The 20841-nt window shown below is 48.8% G+C and overlaps 1 protein-coding gene across 1 annotated transcript in view; it reads left to right on the top strand.

Annotated features, from left to right (window-relative positions):
- The window catches only part of Gabbr2 (gamma-aminobutyric acid type B receptor subunit 2), a 347946-nt gene that overhangs the window by 203788 nt on the left and 123317 nt on the right, over positions 1 to 20841 (top strand). Inside the window, 1 exon segment of the mRNA XM_038348048.1 lies at positions 9368 to 9604. Within this exon segment, the coding sequence (XP_038203976.1) occupies positions 9368 to 9604 (237 nt within the window).

Genomic DNA, 20841 nt, shown 5'->3' with positions numbered 1-20841 from the left:
CGCCCAGGTAGAGGCTGCTAAGCCTTCTGCCTTATCCTTTAGTTTAGTTCTGCATCATGTTAAATAGCAGGTGTGCATGAAAGTGATTTTATGTATGTCTAAAGTAAAAATCAACATTTGTTTTGTTTTCCATATGACAAGTAATTGATCGGGACCATTTATTGAAAGGGCCATTGCTGCCCTCCTCCCAGGCTGCGCGACTTCGGGGCGTGAATCCAGCACCTGCACAGTATGGCCCGTCTCTGTGCTGCTCGCTGTCTTCTGTAGTTTGTCTGTCTTTACAGCACCGCCATGGCATCTTGATCACTAAAGTCATAAAACAAAGCCTGGCATCATCGGGTGTGAGTCTGAGATCTCTAATCTTCATTAGGATCTTCTAGGATGTTCTTGGCCAGATGTTGGTTTTCACTCATGGGTACTCTCCTGTGTACAAGTCCTTACAGCCTTTCTGTTCTGTGTAGAGCCTCTTTCTGCCTAAAGACTCTTCCCGGATCCTTCCTTAGCTACCATCGCCAGACATGGTCTCCCTGCTCCTAGCTGTGTTAGTGTACTTTGTGTCACCTTTAATTCCGAGTGCATTCATAGCAAGGGGTGCTTCCAGCTCATTTGCTGTTTCCCTCCAGCTTATGATGTCCCTGTCTCTTGGCTTCCATTATTCCTGTTAGACCAGCCACTGCACATTGATCTTTTAACAGTGCTGTGTCTCTTCTATCTAGCTACTTTATTTTGGAGCCAGGCGGTGGTGGCACACACCTTTAATCTTATCCCTCTGGAGGCAAAGGCAGGCAGATCTCTGTGAGTCTGAGGCCAGCCTGATCTACAGAGTTAGGTCCATGACAGCTAGGACTACACAAAGAAACCCTGTCTCAACAAAAACAAAAACAACAACAAAAAAAAAACAACAAAAATTTTTGTCTTGACTTTGATCTTCAACTTTTGTTGTTGTTATTATTGTAGTAGTACTTTGATCAGGTGATGTATGCACAGGCACACACATGTATGTGTGTATGTGCACTCGTGTGTGTGTGCATGTACATGTGTGCATGCGTACATGTCTGTGCTTTTCTTTATTAGTTGGTCTCTACACTTATGTTTTCCTTCACTTTTCCTTACCTTTCAAGACATTATACCCATGATTATACCCATGATATGCATTTCCAGTGTATTCCAGGCATTTCTCATGCTTCTTATTTTCCATCCCTTCCTTGCTAGGCCCCTAAACAGTAACTAGTCCATGTTGGCTCATCTGTCTGCTTTCTACTGGTCAAACCCACTGCTGCCACCACCCATCAAGTCTTTTACTTTGGAGGTTGCATTTTTGTCTTTTTCTATTTTCTCCTGTTTACTTTTCTTCTTTTGTAGCTTTCAGTTCCTTGGTGATGTTTTTATTTTTTTAATTTTCTCACCTATCTACTTGAATACAGCAGCCTTGCTAATATTAAAGTCCAAGTCTCATAACTTCATGATTTGAGTTTCTTGTGGGATTATTTCTAACGCCCTTCCTTCCTTTTCTATGATACTTCCGGTCATAACTGATAGACTTTGATGATATATGATGCTTGTGGGAGATTGCAGCAGATACGGACACTGACATCTTTCTCTTCAGTAGGGAAAAAAACCTTTATTTTTAACACAGTGTGGTGAAGATGGTTCCAGGATTGGCTATGACTTTGCAAGGCCTAGTCTGTTTTACCTTATTCTTATTCCTAGTTGTCAGCCCTTCTGCATTCTCATCGGAAACCCTAAGGTGTTGACTGATGCTAGACTCCATAAAGGTTCTGTCCCTCCTCCTGGTGCTTTTTGCCTTGTTTTGTGGCCCCTTGCTTCATGCAGCTTAGCTATAAAATATTTTAAATGAAAATGTCTCTTGTCAGACAATAGCGCTGGGCTTTGATTCTACTGCATGGATGGGCTTTGTGGGGATCCTTGTCTGTTTGGATGCTCACCTTCCTGGACCTGGGGGCAGCGGGAAGGACCTTGGACTTCCCATAGGGTAGGGAACCCTGACTGCTCTTTGGCCTGGAGAGGGAGGGAGAGGGGGAGTGGGGGGGGGAGTGGGAGGAAGGGAGGAGGTGGAAATTTTTAATTTAAAAAAAAAAAGAAAGAAAAGAAAATGTCTCTTGTCATGTCAGCCTCATGATTCACATCTTGTTGCCTGGCAGCCCGGAAATGCAGCCTGACTTCCACAGGGGATTACCAAAAGGTCTTGTCCAATGCTTCCTGCTCGAGCCTTAGCTGGACGACTTCCTGCTGGCAAACTTGCCAGTGCCTCAGCAAGGAGTCTGTGACTATCTCAAAGCATCTCTCAATGAAACGTGGTCCCTACCATCCCAGCTGGCCTGATTGCTTGCCTTTTCCTTCTTTGTATTGTTTTGTTTTTGTTTTTCAAGGCAGGGTTTCTCTGTGTAATAGTCCTGGCTATCCAGGAACTCACTTCGTAGACCAGGCTGGCTTCAAACTCAGTGATATCCACCTGCCTCTGCCTCCTGAGTTCTGGGATTAAAGGCACGCACCACCAATGCCTGGCACTTGCCCTTTCTTTCTTCCTTTCTTTCTTTCTTTCTTTCTTTCTTTCTTTCTTTCTTTCTTTCTTCTCCTTCCTTCCTTCCTTCCTTCCTTCCTTTCTTCTTTTTCCGAGATAGTCTTGGCTGTGCTGCCCAGACTAACCTTGAACTCATGACTTTCCTGCCTCAGCCTTCTGCATGCTGGGATCCCAGGCCTGTACCACCACCCCAAACCCTGCTTGCTTTCTGGTATCTGAACAGAAGCTGCTCTTTGTTTTAGGAAGCTCTGCTTGAATCGGATGTCGTTCTCAATTCCTTGTGTGCTCTTTCGTTGGCTCTTCGGTCTGACAGGAGTTTTTCATCACAGCCACGGAAGTCCAAACTGAAACTAATTAGCTTGGCAGGAGAATACCTCTGGGGGAAGGAATGCCCCTGTCCTTTGCTCTGTGCAGAGCTGCATGGTGTGAAAAGGAACAGATGTGTCTCCGGTGGCTCTTCAGGCTCGTGCAGCTTGCTGAAGAAGAGTTACGGGGAGACAGATGTCACCTCAGCTAGGAAGGAACTTTCTATTGAGAGGTCCCAGTGACAGTTGCAGGAGGCCTTCATAGTTCGTGTGTATTCCAAAACTGAGATTTTAAAAACTGCACACACCTAACTGAACTCCCTCACTGACATGGAAAAACAGGCAGACCTGGAATTCACGTTTAACAAACCACCCTAGGGGCCAACTTTGCTGGAGTTCAGGAACCAGTGTAGGAGCTACACCAATGAAACGCTGAACAAAACTTCTTCTGGGGGAGATAGACAATGGGGCAGAAAAGAGGGTGTGTCCCTGTCTCCTCTCTTCTGTTCACAATGCTTGATTCCCCCAGGAAGCAATAAAAAAAAAAAAAAAAAAAAAAAAAAAAAACTCAAGCAAGGAAGAAGAAGGTTTGTGTGGCTCACAGTGCAGGTCAGTCTGTCACAGCCGGAAGTCATGGTAACAGGAGTTTACATCTGCATCCAGGAAGCAGAGAAAGATAAACACTAGTTCTCAGCTCACTTCTTCCTTTCTATTCCGTCCAGGACCCCAGCCATGCCATGGTGCCGCTCACTCCCCACCTCAGCTCGCCTGATGTAGACACTCCCTTATCCACATGGGTGAGCCTGCATCCTGTCAGGCAGATGATCCGTATTAACCCTGTCAGCATGGTTGTGCTGGGATCACAAGCGCACAGCTTTGAGCCACCTGTTAGCTTTGCAAGCCCATGCAGGCTGGGGGCTCCACCACTCTCTATAACATGTTTTCAGAAGGAAAATACGTTCTAAGTCCTAAACACTGTCTCTCAAAACACTGAAATCCAGCCTGTGATTAAGGGGAACCATCTATGTAAAGTTATTTCCAGAAACTTCTAGCACCTGTGATAAACATAACCTCTAGAAGAACAATAGCCAGGACTCCTTCTCAGTTTAGCAACAGAGGCCAGCTTGAGGGCGGCTATCCCTTGTCTCTGGCAGTCACAAGAGCTTGCCCTCTGGATGGCTCGGAATCACCTGGGAAGAAAGGTAGATGGCCCGGGATATGATACAAGAGGAAAAGCAGCAAGGCCTATACCCAGTCCTATCTCAAGCCATTACTCACAGAAGCCCTGTGGACAGCCAGATCCTTTGTCTCCATGGCCACGCTCCTGCTCCTCATCCCCCAGAGCAACAACCAAAGTGGAAAAGTAAAGTAGAAAAAAATAGAGATTTGTAAGCAACTGATATAAAAAGCAGACATAGAAGTCTGTGTTAGTCCCAAGGCCAAATCAAATAACCTGTATGATCTTGGTCCTTTTATGGTCCTTACACACAGGTGCGCAGACACACGTGCATAAACACCACACACACACACACACACACACACACACACACTCATTATGCCAAGGAAGTTAAAATATGCAGGCAATGGCCTCCTGTGGAGCCATCCTGGGTCTGTCCACCTCGGGCCTCTGTCCTGCCCTGCAGTAGCCACCATCTCGTTCCATGACTCCACACCTGAGAAGAAGCACCTTAAGGCAGGGAGATCTACCTTGTCTGACAGCGGGAGGAATGCAGTCCATCATGGTGGGGAAGGCATGGCAGCCAGAGTGGCTTGCGGCTGTGGTAGGTGGGACCTGTGGTCTTGTTTGTTCATGTCTTGGCTGCCCACCAGGAAACACACAGAGAGGCTTAGATTAGAAGTGGGCAAAGCTGTAACCCACAAAGCCCGCCTCCTCGCCTTTCACTTCCTCCAGAAAAGCCCCGCCTCCCACAGTTTCCACAGACTCCCAAAACAGAGCTGCCATCTGGAGACCAAGTGTCAAAGAACACGAACAAATGGGAGACATTGTCTATCTGAACCTAACAGCCCCTGACTTTCAGAGGGTCCCAGACAGCCTAGGGTACTCCCTAAAATATCATCTGACTGAACCATTGGGTAGAGAGAATGAAATTCTAGACATATGCTGCCATAGTCTAGACACATGTCCCCAAAGGCCATGTGTCAAAGGCTTGGTCCCCAGGAGGACACTATCGGGAATTTATACAACCTTTGAGAGTTGGGGCCTGGTGGGAAATCGTTAGGTCACTGGAGACCTGCCTTGGGAAGGAACTGTAAGACACAGTTCTCCTTGCTCCCTTGTTCATGAGATTAATGGCTTTGTTGACCACACCCCCTTCCTGATGAGCTACCTCACCACAGAACAGAAGCAGGGCCTGCCAATCACCAGCTGAAACTCCCAAACTCAACCAAAAGAAACCTTTTTCCTCCTGACGGTTATGAGCTCGGATATCATGTTATAGTCACAGAAAGCTGACCAACATGGGTACTCCCCCTTCCAGTGCCATTGTGTGCCTCAGAGAACACATGTAGGGAGGGAAATCCAAGACCATGGGAGTCAGAGGGTCTCATTCCTCTTACACTTGTGAGTTCCAGAACAGCCAGGGCTATACAGAGAAACCCTGCCTCAAGAAACAAAATAAGGGCTGGAGAGATGGCTCAGAGGTTAAGAGCACTGATTGTTCTTCCAGAAGTCCTGAGTTCAATTCCTATCAACCACATGGTGGCTCACAACCATCTGTAATGAGATCTGGTGCCCTCTTCTGGCCTGCAGGCACACATACAGACAGAACACTGTATATATAATAAATAAATCTTTTTTTAAAAAAGAAAGAAAATAATAACAGTAATAATACTAATAGGGGAATACACATTTAGGTAGCTTTTACATACTTTAAAACTATCCAAGAGCTAAGTTAACAATCAGAAATAGACAGTCTTAGTTTCTCTCTCAGTTGCCGTGGCAAAACATCCTAACAAAGCCACTTAGAGGAAAAGGGTGCACCTTGGCTCCCAGGTCAGGTCACAGGTCCGTCACAGCGGGGGGCCGTCACAGCAGCAGGGGCTGGAAGCAGCTGCCTGTCACACTGCAGTCAGGAGGAGAGAGCGATGAGCGCATGCTCAGCTCCCCCTCTCCATCTGATACAGTCCAGGATGCCAGCCCAGGGAGTGCTCCCACCCCAACTAAGATGGAAGGCCTGCCCACACCCTCACAAGCGCGCCCAGAGGCCCGTCTCCCAGGTGATTCTAGATTTTGTCAAGTTGAAAATTAACACCGACCATCACTTAGCTCCAAGTCACATTTAAAATGTAAAAATCTGTGTATGACAGTCCAAGCCTGTAGCCCCAGTTACTTGGGAGGATGAGGTAGGAGGCTTGCAAACTCAAGGCCTGAGAGTGTGGGAGAATGGAGTGGTGGTGGCGGGTGGCAGATCTCTGGGGTAGAATGCCTGCTGTTCCGTGCCTGAAGATCAATACTCAGCTCAGCGAGCAAGCCTGCAGTACAGGCATGTGCTCTCTCTCTCTCTCTCTCTCTCTCTCTCTCTCTCTCTCTCTCTCTCTCTCTCTCTCTGTGTGTGTGTGTGTGTGTGTGTGTGTGAGAGAGAGAGAGAGAGAGAGAGAGAGAGAGAGAGAGAGAGAGAGAGAGAGAGAGAGAGATAGAGAGAACCAAGCAATAAAAACTGGAAAAAGAGCAAGATGACTTACCATTGACAGATGCGGCCATCACCGCAGCAATGTGGCATAAAGAAGAAATTTACCTCAGAAGTAATAACAACTTTTAGTCAATATTTGAAAGGAGCTCATTCTACTAGAAAGAAAATGCAAATTAAGAGAATATAATACTTTTTCTTGGCAAACTGACGATTTTTTTTTTTAAATTAAAGCACCTATTATTGAAGATGCTGAGAAACGTGTGTCTTCACACACAGGGGCATGGCACATTTCCGTATCAGGGAGCATTTCTCTCCGTGGTGTGTGAATAGGCATGCCCCTGAATTTATCCCCATGGTGTGTACATAGGCATGTCCTACATTTGGCCCTGTGGTATATACATAGGTGTGTCCTTGCATTTATTCCCATGGTATGTGCGTAGGCATGTCCCTGCATTTAGCCCTGTGGTGTGTACATAGGTGTATTCCTGCATTTAGCCCTGTGACGTGTGCACAGGTATGTCCCTGCATTTAGCAGGCAGCACGGCTGAGTCCTATGTGTGTGTCATGTGATTCTGAGATCCCCTCCGTGACTGAAGCATGCTATGTTCTGACCCTGTGGCACCAATGCTAACACGCAAAAACAGAGGCCAACCAAGAGGCCACACCGGAATGTCAGATGCTAGAAAGAATAGAGACTCCCAACTCAGGAGGGCTGTTCCGGTGACATGATGCTATGGCTGTGGAGCACTCCAAGACGGGGGAGTTTTCCAATGGGCACAACCAGTGTAAAAACCTTGGAGTACAAGGAACCTCCATGGGATGTAGAAACCTGGGAGGCTAGAAGAGAGAGAGCACCTCATGCTGGATAGCTTCCCCGGAGGAGTGAACTTGGCCAGGGAAGGTGCTGGCACTTTGTAGCCATGCCTGGACAGAGGTCAGGACACACAGGGATTGTGAGGTGACTCACTGTGTGAGGTGTGGATGCAGAAGCTAAGCTGGCCCAAAGGCCTGGTCTCCCAGGAGGTGAAGTTGGTTCTGCTCGGATTTGGGAAGACAAATGAGAATTGGTGACTGGGGATGAGTGATGGGTGGGGACAGCCTAGGCTTCCAGAAGAGCCTGAGACTAGAGGGAGGACCACGAGCTCAATGCTGGACATGTTCCACTTGAACAATCAGAGTCCTGCAGGGCCACAAGTGGAGGCACCTGGACTGGGGTCCTGGGCACCTGGCTGGTTGACTCTACCAGAGACCCTGTTTCTTGGCATGATGGGCTCCACACATGTAAAACCCCTTGACCTTTGTGCAGATCCACCTTCCCGGCCTTCTGGCCAGGGACAGTTGTGCAAGGTTACAATGAGCAATAATGACCTCAAGGCCAGCAAGCAGCTACAGGGTAGGGGTCCATACAACTTCACACGCAAGCTCACACACTTGTGCAAACCTCTGCAACTCTTGGTCCCTCAGGCTGTTCTGGGAGGGGATGACCATCTCTAAGGACCCTTCTGAGTGTAAACTGACCAGGAACCTGCAGTTTCTGTGTGATTTGACCTCTCAGAGGGTTTTCCCAGACGGCTGTGATAACGTTTCCCACTGAGGAGGTCAGAAGGAATTTGAGAAAGGTTCACAGACAGGCTGAGGTCAAGAGTTCCCCGGGTGACATCATACAGAAGGACAAACTCAGGCACTGGAGTAAAAGAGCAATTTCAGAACCTTGTGGCCAGTCAAGATGTCAGTATCACCAGTGGATTTTTTTTAATTAAATTCAGCAAGGAGTAGGGGACGATCCGTGGTTTTGTGTCAAACTATTCACAGACCCTGTGGAGCTTTGAAGGGACAAGTAGAAGGTACAGATTTCCCTCGCTTGAATCTACTTCAGGGCCTATGCTCCTAGAGGGCCTTACAGAGTCCTGTGGGGCACAGAACTAGAAGCTTCTAGAATCTCCACCCAGCATATCCATGCAGCCAAGGACAGCCATGAATGCAGCCCAACATATAATCAGTCAGAAGCTTAAAACATTGAGGGGTTGTGCAATATGTTTTGTGATCTGAACACATGGTTCTGGATTGTGAACTTCGTAGATGGCAGTATCATACCAGAAGGTAAAATGTTGGACACATCGTTTAGACTGTGTTCTGAGTTCCTTGCCCATTTCCAGAGTTCTGAGTCCTAGAGTCATTTCCAGAGCCTGGGGACCTGTAGCCTTGCTCGGCTCCAGTTCTTAAAGATGACCACCTCTTGGGTGGTTCAGAGGCCCCTGAAGCTGAGGACAAAGACAGAGAGAACCCACGAGCTGCTGGCTGGAGGCAGTGGGAAGGCAGGAGGCTGGAGGGGAAGGACTGCCCAGCGATGCTGGCTTTCCTCATGCACGGTCTAGCCTGAAGCTCTGAGGAGCCTTCAGAGCTGAATTCAAACCCTGACTTTCAGATCAAAAGCTATGTTTATTTGGGGGGGAAATTGAAAACATTTCAATGACTATTTTGCTGACTTGTATATATAGCTTCAATTTCTAGCCTTAGTAAGTGGGCTTCCAGGAGTTTTCCAGACCCAGGCCGTATAAGTAGGGCGGGGGGGGGGGGGGGGGAGGGATTCCGTGGTTAGGGTGTATTACATCCTCTGTTTAGTCTTCCAGGTAGGCAGGGCTACGTCAGCCCTGTCACTCAGCCTGTCACTCAGGATCTCTCAATGTCCACTTCTGTAAAATGGGGACAGTAATGGCTGCTACCTTTGGAAATCACCATAGAATTAAATGGAAGGATAGACAGTGAGCCTAGCATAGCATTGTGATGGGCACACAGCCGATCCCATAGACTATCGGTGTCCCTGGAGTCCCTGCTGTAACTTGATGTCCCCCACCCTGTTGCTCTTCCAGACTCCACAGCAATACGAAAGAGAATACAACAGCAAGCGCTCAGGTGTGGGGCCCAGCAAGTTCCACGGGTATGCCTATGATGGCATCTGGGTCATCGCCAAGACACTGCAGAGGGCCATGGAGACCCTGCATGCCAGCAGCAGGCACCAGCGGATCCAGGACTTCAACTACACGGACCACACGCTGGGCAGGATCATCCTCAATGCCATGAATGAAACAAACTTCTTCGGGGTCACGGTCAGTTCCCAAGCCTCATGGGCTGTTTGCCTACTGCCCTCTGGGGTCATGCAAGGCCAAAAGAGGGGCTGCTAAGCACCTGCTGGTGTGTGTTTTCTTCTCTGGGTAACAGAAGGAACTTTCTGGGAATATTGAAAGGAGGTGTGGGGTGGGTAGGCTCTTTCACTGGGGAAATAACCTCCATGACTCACCAAGAAGAAAGGATAGGTGTCTGCAAGGGTGGGTGTGCTCTACCACCCTGTGGATGGGGTGGAACAAATTCAAGTTCAAATCCTGTGTCTTTACTTATGAGTGGGGTGACTTTCTTTGAACTACAGACTTCTCATTCACAAAATGAGAACAACACTTCTCTTTACAAAGTAGTTAAAGATTAGTCCTTGTGTTGGGCCTGGAGGTGTAGCCTCTAATCCTAGCTACTTGAGAGGCTGAGGTAAGAAGTTCTCAAGTTCAAGACCTGCCTGCTTTACAGAATAAGTTCAAGGCCAGTCTGACCAAGTCAGTGAGACCATTGCAAAATTGAAAGCAAAAAGAGGCCTGGGGACTTGGCTCTAGGGTTGAATGCTTGCCCGACATTCCCAGAACCCTTGGTTCCCAAGCTCCAGTACAAGAGAATAAAAGTCCTTCGTGTGGCAACTGCTAATATTGATTGGGAGGATTGCCCAATATGAGCTTCAAGCATTTCTCTGGGGAAATGCAGATGATAATACATCCTTACACACATTGGAAGATTAGCACTGTATGCTCAATAGTTCCCAAACATTCACCTAGAGGCTCCATGCCATCCCTGAACCCTGGGCATTGCATGGCTTCTACGTCATCATGTATGTCTAGTGCCAGCTCTTGCTACTGTCCCGAACGGTCCTGTTGCATCTTTATGTCCCATGAGAGTGGGTGCTGTTATTATACCTATTAAAACAAGCAACGCTGAGCTTTGACAGGGACAGCTAGCCAGAGGAAGGGCTGGGACTTGGGTGTGGGTCTAGCTCTTTGGGGCTGCAACGGCACTGCCTTCTGGAGATGGACGTGACTGTGAGCATTTCTTGGTGTTCTGTCTGCCTCTCGTCTTCCTGGCAAATACAGAAACTTTGCCTCAAGTGGGGGGTGTGGTGAAAGTGCTGTTCTGTGTTCTGTTGAACTCAAAATCAGATAGTGATCAGTTCACCATGGGGAAGCACAAAGAGAGGAGGGAATTGGTGCGTTTCTTTAACATTGGGTTTGGAAGATGGTTTCAGGCTGCTGGTAGTATGGCAGGCTGGTCTTGTAGAGTGTGTGCGGCAGTGTAAATATAGGGTTGGCGTCTGAACAACACTGGCACAGAAAAGATAAAAGCGTTTGGCATGGGGGAGAACTTCCCCAGCCTACAAGGATGTTCTTGATCTTTGTGGAAAATTCAGGGAAAGCTTCTCAGGCGAGGCAGCCTTTGAGTCTGGCCTTGAGTAGCATGCAAGTACTAGGCACTAAAGGCTGACTAACCATATGGAAGCTGAGTAAGAGAGCAGGTGGAGCTTGGTTAGGGGAGGGGATGGTCTCTGAGACAGAGCCTTGGGTGCGGGCAGCGGTAGGGCTGGGGAGGTAAGCTGGAACTCAGCTCTAGAGTTGATAAGCAAAGGACTCTAATAGACCAGCCATTCTCAGAGTGTTGGTTAGATTCACTAACTGGGACTCTAGACCCTAGGTCCTTAACTGACCCTCCAGGTGATTCTACTGATGGCTGCTGCTCAAGAGCCACTTCCTGGCTGGAGAGGAGACCCTGAGTTTGCTGAAGGGAAGTTACTTTCCAAAACCCATAGGTAGAAGGATCTAAACGCGGACATCCCCTCCCACGTTCAGACGTGAAGGCTCAGTATAGATGTTGACCAAGTACATTTTTTGCAGCACAGCCTAGATTCAGGCTGGAAACTGCAGCTGCTTCCCTTAACGAGGCTTAACGAGATGCCTTTATCCTCAGAACCCCTTGTAAAATCACACTCAGAGCCCATTGCATAAAACTTACTAAAAATCCAGGCATGGCGGCACACGTCTGTAACCCAGGCACTTGGGAGGTGGCGGTAGGAGGATTGCAAACTTGAAACCAGCCTCAGCTACCTAATGAGGGCCTTAAAGACATTGAAAAAAAGAGGCTAGGGGCGTGACTCAGTTGGTACAGTGTTCGTTCAGCGAGAATAAAGCCCTCAGTTCAATCCTCAGCATCACGTCTGTCACACATAATGGCACAGGCCTGTAATTACAACACTCAGGAGTTAGCATTAGAAGGACCAGAAGTTCAAGGTCATGCATGGCTACAGAACAAGTTCAGGGCTAGCCTCGTCTATATGAGCTTCTGGGTTTGCAGAGGAACCTCTCCCCATAGCCTCTCTTCCCAGTCCAAACAGCCGGGTCTGTTCCCCTCACTGGGCACAGTCTCTGCTCACCCTTGAAGAGGGGATGGGCTGCCTCACCTACCCTCCACTGAGCTTCTCGCTGGTAGAGTGAGTTCATGACACCCAATGCTGCCTGGCTGATGGAGCACGGCTGAAGCCCAGAAGCCTTTTTGCTGCATCTCTAAGCCCAGAGGCCGGCCCTTTGGCGCCTGGCTCCTGGCGCCTGGCGCGGCTTCGCAGGAGCTCATTTATAACCCCTGCAAAGTGTACCCTGTCATCTAAGCCAAATAATCACTACTTGATGAGCAATTAGCTAAGACGGGCTAAAATGCTTTCCAGGGCTCGAAGATGAATTTCTTACTAATGGGAAATTCCTTGACACCTGCACCAGTCTGAGTCATAATTCAGCAAATGGCAGACCTTTACACACCCTTAAAACTCTGCAAAGCCAACACCTTCATGTTATCAGTGACACTGACCTGGTGGGGGGGGGGATATGGCTCTCTCATGGTCCCCAGCACCAAGGCTTAGCGTACCCCCCAATTGCAGGCAGACCCACCATGCCTCCACCAACTCTTCCCACTCTCCCTGGTGCCCTCGTGAGTCCTCTTCAGGCAAGAAAGGCTGCAAATTGACTCCATTTGGCCCTTTGCTCTGTCTTCCCCTTGTCTCTTTGTTGCATATTAAGGGGCACCTGATTCTGGCTTGCAGACAGGTCTCATTAAAATTATCGTCAAATTGCTGGAAATACAATATCCTTTGATGCAGTAGAAAGTACCTTTGTGGCCCAGGGAGGCGGCAGAAGGCCGAGTTGAGCCATCAGTGAGGTGTTGGGAGGAGGAAGCAAGTGGGAAGAGATTGACATGCTCTGAGTTTGCCGAAGCGTTTTCATGCCTCTCACCGTCTCCGTTTCTCAGGCAGTCACTTTCTTCGGGGTCACCCTCATTCAGCATGTTTACTATACAGAAAATCATTTAAATGTGTTAAATTAATTATATCCGTGACTCAACTGATTGATCATGTGCAGTCTGCTGGGAGCTGGGCCTGGGTGCCTAGCTGGTATGTTGGAGAAGAAATTCCATCTCTAAAATATTATCACAAAGATCCAGCTTAGCCTGTGGCCAAGCTCCGTTTCTCCTGTGTGGGGACTGGAGGCCCCAGAAATGGACATCTATGGCCCCGCTGCATGCGAACAACGGAGGCATGCTGCAGCTGCATACCTCTGGCTTCTGCATGCCAATGACGGAAGCATGCTGCAGCTGCATACCTCTGGCTTCTGGAGACACCGTGCGGTATTCAGTCAGGAGACCCTGGATTCTTCCTCCCCTAGAACCTCCTCTGCTGAGCACATAGGGGGTGAATCCCAGGCTGGAGTCCCCTGCATAGGTCTCAGAAGCTCACCGAGTGCTCCCCAGACATTTTTTCTGAAAGTGGGAGGATCTTAGAGCACGATTTCCACCCAGGAGCTGTGTTAAAATTCACAGTCTGAGCAAGGACACCACCACCAAATATGCCAGTGTGGATGAGGAGGGGTGACTCATAAGGAATGCTGGGAGCAGGAGACATGGTCTTCCCCAGGGAAGAGCACACCAATTGGTTATATTGAGGTGGTTTGATGAGAATGGCCTCCACAGGCTCATGTATTTGAACACTTGGTCCTCAGTAAGTGGAATTGTTTGGGAAGGATTAGGAGCTGTGGCCTTGTTGGAGAAGGTGTGTCACTATGGATGGCCTTTCAGGTCTCAAAAGCCAAGGACACTTCTAGTTGGTGCCCCCACCCCCACTCTGTCTCATGATCGTGGGTCAGATGGAAGCTCTCAGCTACAGCTCCAGTGCCTGCCTGCCTGTCATGCTCCCCACCATGACTCTCATGGACTAATCCTCTGAAATCATGATCTCCAAATCAAATACTTCCTTTTATAAGTTTCCTTGGCCATGGTGTTCTGTTGTAGTCATAGAAAAGTAACCAAGATAGTTACCCAATACCAAATGGCTGAGCCATGGGCAAGGCACATGTGGGAGGGCAGTGAGGGCCTGGCAGAGCCTAGAGGTTGCTTGTTGTGCGGGCAAGAATGGCCAGACTAGGTCAGGGTGTTGGGTGTGGAACCTAGGCTACATCTGGAGGGTTGGGGAGGGTGATGGAGGGGATGATCAGGCAGACTGACAGGCAAGATCCTGGATAAGGATGTGTGGTGTCTGACAGGGTAGACAGATGGATGTGGTGTGAGCGGGGTCTGGTGGCGGGGAGGCTGGCTTAGCTCCGAATACGCCCATAAAACTACCTTATACAAACTGAGCAGGTTGTAGTTATATTTAGGAATATATATGCGTGTGTGTGTGTGTGTGTGTGTGTGTATCTATGTCACTTCAATTAAAGAAAAAAGAGGCCGTGAGAAGAAATTCAAGTGCCAAGCAATGCATTGCCCAGAACTTCTCATTCACTGGTTTCTTAGTAAGGGCCATGTCTCAGTCACTGTTTTATTGCTGTGAAGAGACACCATGACCAAGGCAACAATTATACAAGGAAGTATTTAATTGAGGGCTCACATTCAGTTTCTGAGGGTTAGTCCATTATCATCATAGTAGGGAGCATGGTAGCATGCAGGCAGGCATAGCCCTGGAGCTGAGAGCTTTATAACCTGATCGAGAGAGAGAGAGAGAGAGAGAGAGAGAGAGAGAGAGAGAGAGAGAGAGAGAGAGAGAGAGAGAGAGAGAGAGAACTGGGACTGGGACTGGGACTGGGACTGGGACTGGGACTGGGACTGGCATGGGCTTTTGAAACCTCAAAGCCCATCCCCACTGACACACTTCCTCCAAGTTCATGCCTCCTAATCTTTCTAATCCTTCCAAACTGTTCCACTCCCTGGTTACTAAGCCTTCAAATATATGAGTCTATGGAGGCCATGCTTATTCAAACACGTTCCACCCATAGGCCTGTCTTAGTCGGGGTTACTATTGCTGTGTTGAAAAGGATCTTTCAGATTAACCTTTGTGTGGGTGTCAATGGAGGTGCGTGTTTGTCTAGATGCAGGTGTATGGGTGCACACACATGTATGGAGACAAGAGATCAATCTCAGGTGTCATGACTTAGGATCTTTCTTCCTGGTGTTTTCAGATAAGGTCTTTCATGGACCTGAAGATTCCTGATCAGCCTAGTCTGGGCCATTAAGCCCCAGAGTTCTGCCTGTCCCCGTGGCCCTAGTGCAGGGGCTGTAAGTGTGTGTCACTATATCCGACTTTTTACATGGGTGCTGGTGATTGAACATAGGTCTTATGCTTCCATGGCAGGAGCCTTTCCAATTGAGCCTTCTCCCTGGACTCTTTTCTGGTTATTCTTTAAAACTCGTCATATTTAATAAGTGACACCTATGACATGCAGTACCCCAAGTAGTGGACAACTTGGGGAAAGCAACAGATTACCCCTGGAAAGCATGAAGAGTGAGCTCAAACTACATGCTGTCCCATGCCGCTGTGGTCCAGACCAGCTGTCATCCTGAGGTTGAGTTTACTTTCTATCCAGAAATCTTCACGCACACACATACACACATATACACATACACACACACACACACACCACTCAATACACATATTTGGACATATATACAAGTCCACACTGACACACCCACCCCTTGTGCATGTAGATAGGTCCACATGTATAGATATTTGCACACATACACAGATACACATGTGCACACACATCTAAACACCATCTCTGTGAGTTAGTCCATCTCTCCTACCTGTGTGATCCTGTGGGTGGCTTGCTTCATTTTCCAATACAGAACCTACATGTCTGTGCCCTGTATCTGATGCCCTCATTCAGCCCAGAGGCATGGGTTTGTTTGTGTCTTAACACATTTGACTGAGATAAGAAACAACCTCAGGAACTCCATCCAGGAGTGGAGAGTATCTGCCACCTAAGACTTGATGGTTTGGGGACTGTCATTCAGCCAGCTCTGACTCTGCCCCAGCACTGTACAATCCAGTTCAGATCATATAGTCTCGGACTTCTGCTCCAGACCTTGTCTGAAGCTCTGCCGTTTGATGAGTCTGCTGTACAGCCTAGAATATCAACCTTGTCCCAGGGACCCGGCTCACTCCCAAGCCACTCATAGTGTTCCATCCTAGGGTCGCACTCAGAAGCCTCCTTGGCCAACACTGAGGAGCAATAAAAGTCGCTTCCAGAACTTCCCCTGCCCCGCACTGGCCCCTGGCATCCTGAACCGTATTGTTACAGTAGAACAGGGACTCATACACACTTAATGGAGGAGGCAACCTGGGAACCAATCTCCCCGCTGTCTGAGCTGTTGAACCAGCCACCCTCTAACACAAGAAACTGCTCAGGACAGCCCCTGCAGTCTGGAGCTGGAACTGTAGCCATGGAGTCAGACCAAGAGACTAGTGCAGTATACGTGCCTGGTAGAGCTAGGTGACCCGGGAAGATATGCACTGTCTGGGTCTCAACTTCCTCATCTGCAGAATGGAAACATGTCCTACTTGGTGATGTTCTCGTGTGAAATCACATGAGTGTCCCATGCCCCCCGACAGCATCACTGATCCTGCAGCTCTTGGTATGGGTGCTGTTCCCAGGGGGCCGCAGTGTGTCACTATGTACCTACGGCCTGTACAATTCACATACACTCAATCCTCTCAATATCAAGCCACGCGATTAGCCCTTGTGAAGGTTACAGCGATCAGTCTCAAAACAAAGTCTGCCTGTGAGGGACGTGATTTTGAGCTTTCTGCGGCTTGCTCACTCTAGGAATTTGTGCCGAGGTGGAAAGGTGTCTGTCACCTACCTGCCTCTTGTCTGGCTCTATGCCGCCTGGCTCCAGCTGCCCTGAGAATTACCACTTAGCTTTATGCTTAGATTTAAGACTAATCACACAGGTGCTCTTGGCACCCCCCCCCCCCCCCCCCCCCCGCCACCCAGGTCCCCTGGGATCCCTTCGAAGGGTTTGGTTGGATTAACCCATCCCCCAGATGCTGCAGGTGCCTGGCTAATAGCTCCCACCTGGGAGTCTCATCCTTCCTGGAGATGCAGGGATGGCTGACTTGATCCAGGGTTAGGCGGGAACCCACCACCCTCACACTGCTTCTGAGGTGGTGTCCTTCTGAGAGGATGTCCGTAGTTAGTCACTTCCTTATGCTTCTGGGGGACCCAGCCTAAGATCGCCAGGTGTTTCTACAGGAAAATCAAGCATTTCCAGAAAGAAGGTTACCTGTCACCTAACTGCTATCTTGGGTACTGAATTTAGCACCAATCTTCCTCCTGGCTTCCCCCACCTGAGATGGGAACTCAGGAAGGCTCCCTCCTGCTCAGTCTGCCCATCTCACTGGTGCCCTTGCCTGGTACCCCCAGCCTCAGCTGGGTCTCATTTGTCTCCTCTGATGAATCAGCATCTGTCATCTTTGAGGTGCTCAGGCATCAGGACGCTTTGTGTCCGTGTCCCCAGGCAGTCCACTGCATATCTAGGTAAGCCCAGCCATCGGTGTTTTCTCTGACCACTCTGTGAACTGAGAAATCTAACAATTCTTCCTCACCCGTGCTTTCGGGGCCTCTGGGCATAAAAAGCCATTTTCAACCCAGTCGCTAACCAGAGCTGACAGTAGACAGGTCGTTGGGACTTGAAGTTCATTGACATTCATGGATCCATCAAGAATGATTCCCAAGGTCTCACTGTGACAGTGTCAGGGATTTACCCAAGTTGTGAGTTCTCCCCTTCCCCAGTCTCTCATTGCTCCCATGGGTGTCTTCCTGGGGTTCGGATCACAGGCCTGATCTGGATGAGATGTGCTCCCGTGGCCTTGCAAGTTCATACCAGCAAGAACATTTTCCAGGCAGTAACTGCCAAAGAGAAACAGTGTAATAACAACTGAGCTTTCTGAGTCACCGTTGCCCTTCCTCTAACTCAGTCACACTGTCTAGGAGATGACCCCCACTGCAGCTGGGCAGCACCCCAGTTCTGGATGCAGCACACAAGAAGACGAGAGGCTGAGATCAGACCCACACAGGGTGGACTCATCCCAAGAGTCTAGCATACTGTGCTGGTGACCTGGCCTCCCTTTCATGCTCTATGTCCCTACCCTCCCTCCCATCACCTTCCTAGCCAGGACTTTCCTGATACCATATATGGAGTTGCTGTTCCCTCCCCCATCTACTCACTGCCCCAAGTCCGTCCTTGTCCCCAGAGGTTCCCGTCTGACATATAACATGGCTCACTTAGTTATTGCCTGGTGGGTTTTCTGTACTATCTTAGACACGGACATGGGAGATGTCTGCTAAATAGTATCTGAATGAATGAGTGAAGGAGTGAACGCTTCTGTTATGGATTATAAAAAGAGGCCCAGCACATATAAGTGGCGTACCCAGACTGCACAGGTAGTGAGGAGAGGTTAGTCCAGGTTACCCATCTGGCTGATGCAGATGATATTCCCAGCATTCCCAGCTCCTCTTACAAGCTAACTTTGGCCAAGTGGGGCAGAGGCTAGGGTTTGCCTATAAGATACCTAGGCTGAGCAATCAGATAAGATACCTGGGAGGTAGAGAACACCACCATTCTATGTAAGTGCTGGAGGGCAGTATAGCTCCAGCTCACACAGTTAGGATGTAAGGCTGCCTCCTCCCTCAGACAGTGAGCCAATGACAGTCATGTAGGTATAGTTGTGACTTTGAGTGGGACCTGGCTCTTAGTCTATGAAATGAATACTTGTTGATGGGTTAAATAATCATAGTGCAGTAGTCTGGTAAACCCAGCTTAGAACCACATTCCAGGCTTCTCATTCCAAAACTAGAGGTCTTAGGTGGGGACAGGGGCTCAGTGAATAAGTGTTCCACAAGTACAGATATCTGAGTTTGAATCCCTAAGAACCCACATGAAGCCAGACACAGGAGCACATGTCTGCAAACCCAGGACTCCTACAATGATATAGGAGGCAGAGGTGGGGTGCCACTAGCTCGTGGACCAGCTAGCCTGGCCTGTTAGACAGAGACCCTGCCTCCAACAATGTGGAAAGAAGACCAAAGCCTGGGGTTACCCTCTGATCTCCACATATGTGTGCTGGCATGCACGCATGCACACACACACACACACACACACAAATGATTTTTTAAAAAAATAGAAAAAAGCCCAGAGATCTCAAAACCCTGTGTCTGAGACATTGATGCAAACGCAATTACACTTGAGTGCAGACAACACACAGCTCAGACATCCACCGCCTCCCACTCCCGCTGTCAGATGCATCCGAGAGATCCAAACAGTGCGGCTTAGCAATTTGTGTGAATTGATACCTACCCGCCAAAGCTTTCAGGTTTTACTTCCTCAAGGCAGGGGAGAAAACTACCTATTTTTTAAACAAAAAGAACAGCATGGGGGAGTGTATCGTTTAGAACGTTAGTGGCCGCTCTGAGCACCGGCAGTTGGTCCCAGAGAGAAGCAGGTGATGAGCCCTGGAAGGAGCCGCGCGAACATGTCAGCCACATAGTGCTTGCTGTAACAACAGGTGGAAGATGATAGGAACGCTGAGTGCTTGCCCTGTGCTGGGTACTGTGCTTAGGTCTCCACTGTAGTATCCCATGTAGCTCTCACAATCAACCCTATTGTGGTTTGAGCTTCTTCCCCCAAACCCGGATTTGTATGTTGGATTCCTAACCCCAAGGGCCTTGGAATGTTACAGGTACAGTTGGCCATGGTCACACAGGAGCAGAATAACGACATAATAGTGTTCTTATAAAACGGGGAGTTGAGACAGGCACACAGGCAGGGGTAAGGCCCGGGACAGAAGAAGGGAGAGGAACTTCTCGTAATCGTGAGACACCAAAGACTGCCAACAAGCCACCAAAAGTCAGGAGGCAGGCACTTCATCCTCCCTCCCTGTTCCTGGAAGCAATCGGCCTACCCACAACAACCTTTGGCCTCCAGGAATGGGGTACTGTATGCTGTTGTCCTGTGAACCTCCCAATTCTGGGACCTTTGTTTGAAACTAGTAAGGCCCCACAAAGAAGAAATTAGCAGCACTTTGTGAGAAAACCAGGAGGTTAATTAATTTCCCTAAAGTCCCAGAGCTGGGAAGTGGAGAAGCTGGGATTTGAACCTAAGCTGTCTACCTTCCAACCTCCACTTTTAACTTGTGTTCTACAGCTCTATAAACTCTCTTCCTTTAGGGGGGGGTAAGAAAGAAAGAAAGGAAGGAAGGAAGGAAGGAAGGAAGGAAGGAAGGAAGGAAGGAAGGAAAGAAAGAAAATAAAAGTCACACTCAAATGATGAAATAAACCAGCAAGCCCTCCTACCAGCCCACTTTCCAGATGGGGAAACCATGGCCCCTGGGGATTTAGCATGGCTGAGACCAGGAGGGGTCTGCCTTTGGTTTTTTAAGGGCATCCACTTCTCTGAAGACCCTTAAATCCCCCCCCCTTTTTAGAAAAGGTCTGGTGTGTCCCAGGCTGGTCTACTCACTATGTAACCAAAGACGACTGAACCTCTGATTTCCCTGCCCCTGCCTTCCCCAATGTGGGGATCACAGGAACACACCGTGCTGGTGTTCATTTGGGGATCAGACCCAGGGTGAGTGGCTTTGCACTGCACTCTTCCCCTGCCCCTCTACAACCCCAATCCGGGCTTATTTCTTTGTGTCCTTAAGAATAACACCCATGGATCTCTTCTGCACAGAGAGTAGGCTCATTGCAAAGGTTGGGAAAAGTCCAGACCAGTATCAAGATGACCTCAAAGCCAGCCTGACACCGTTACTCACTGGACACAGTTCTCTTCTGTCCCTTCGCTGTTTGCTTTCACCTATCAAATCATGACCACACCGTCCTTTTGATTCTTACATCAACGTGACAGAATAGGCCCAGCATAAACTCGGCTGTGTGTGCCTTTG

This window comes from Arvicola amphibius, chromosome 11, assembly GCF_903992535.2.
Source record: "Arvicola amphibius chromosome 11, mArvAmp1.2, whole genome shotgun sequence".
NCBI lineage: Eukaryota > Metazoa > Chordata > Mammalia > Rodentia > Cricetidae > Arvicola > Arvicola amphibius.
This window is presented reverse-complemented; position numbering and strand designations above follow the sequence as displayed.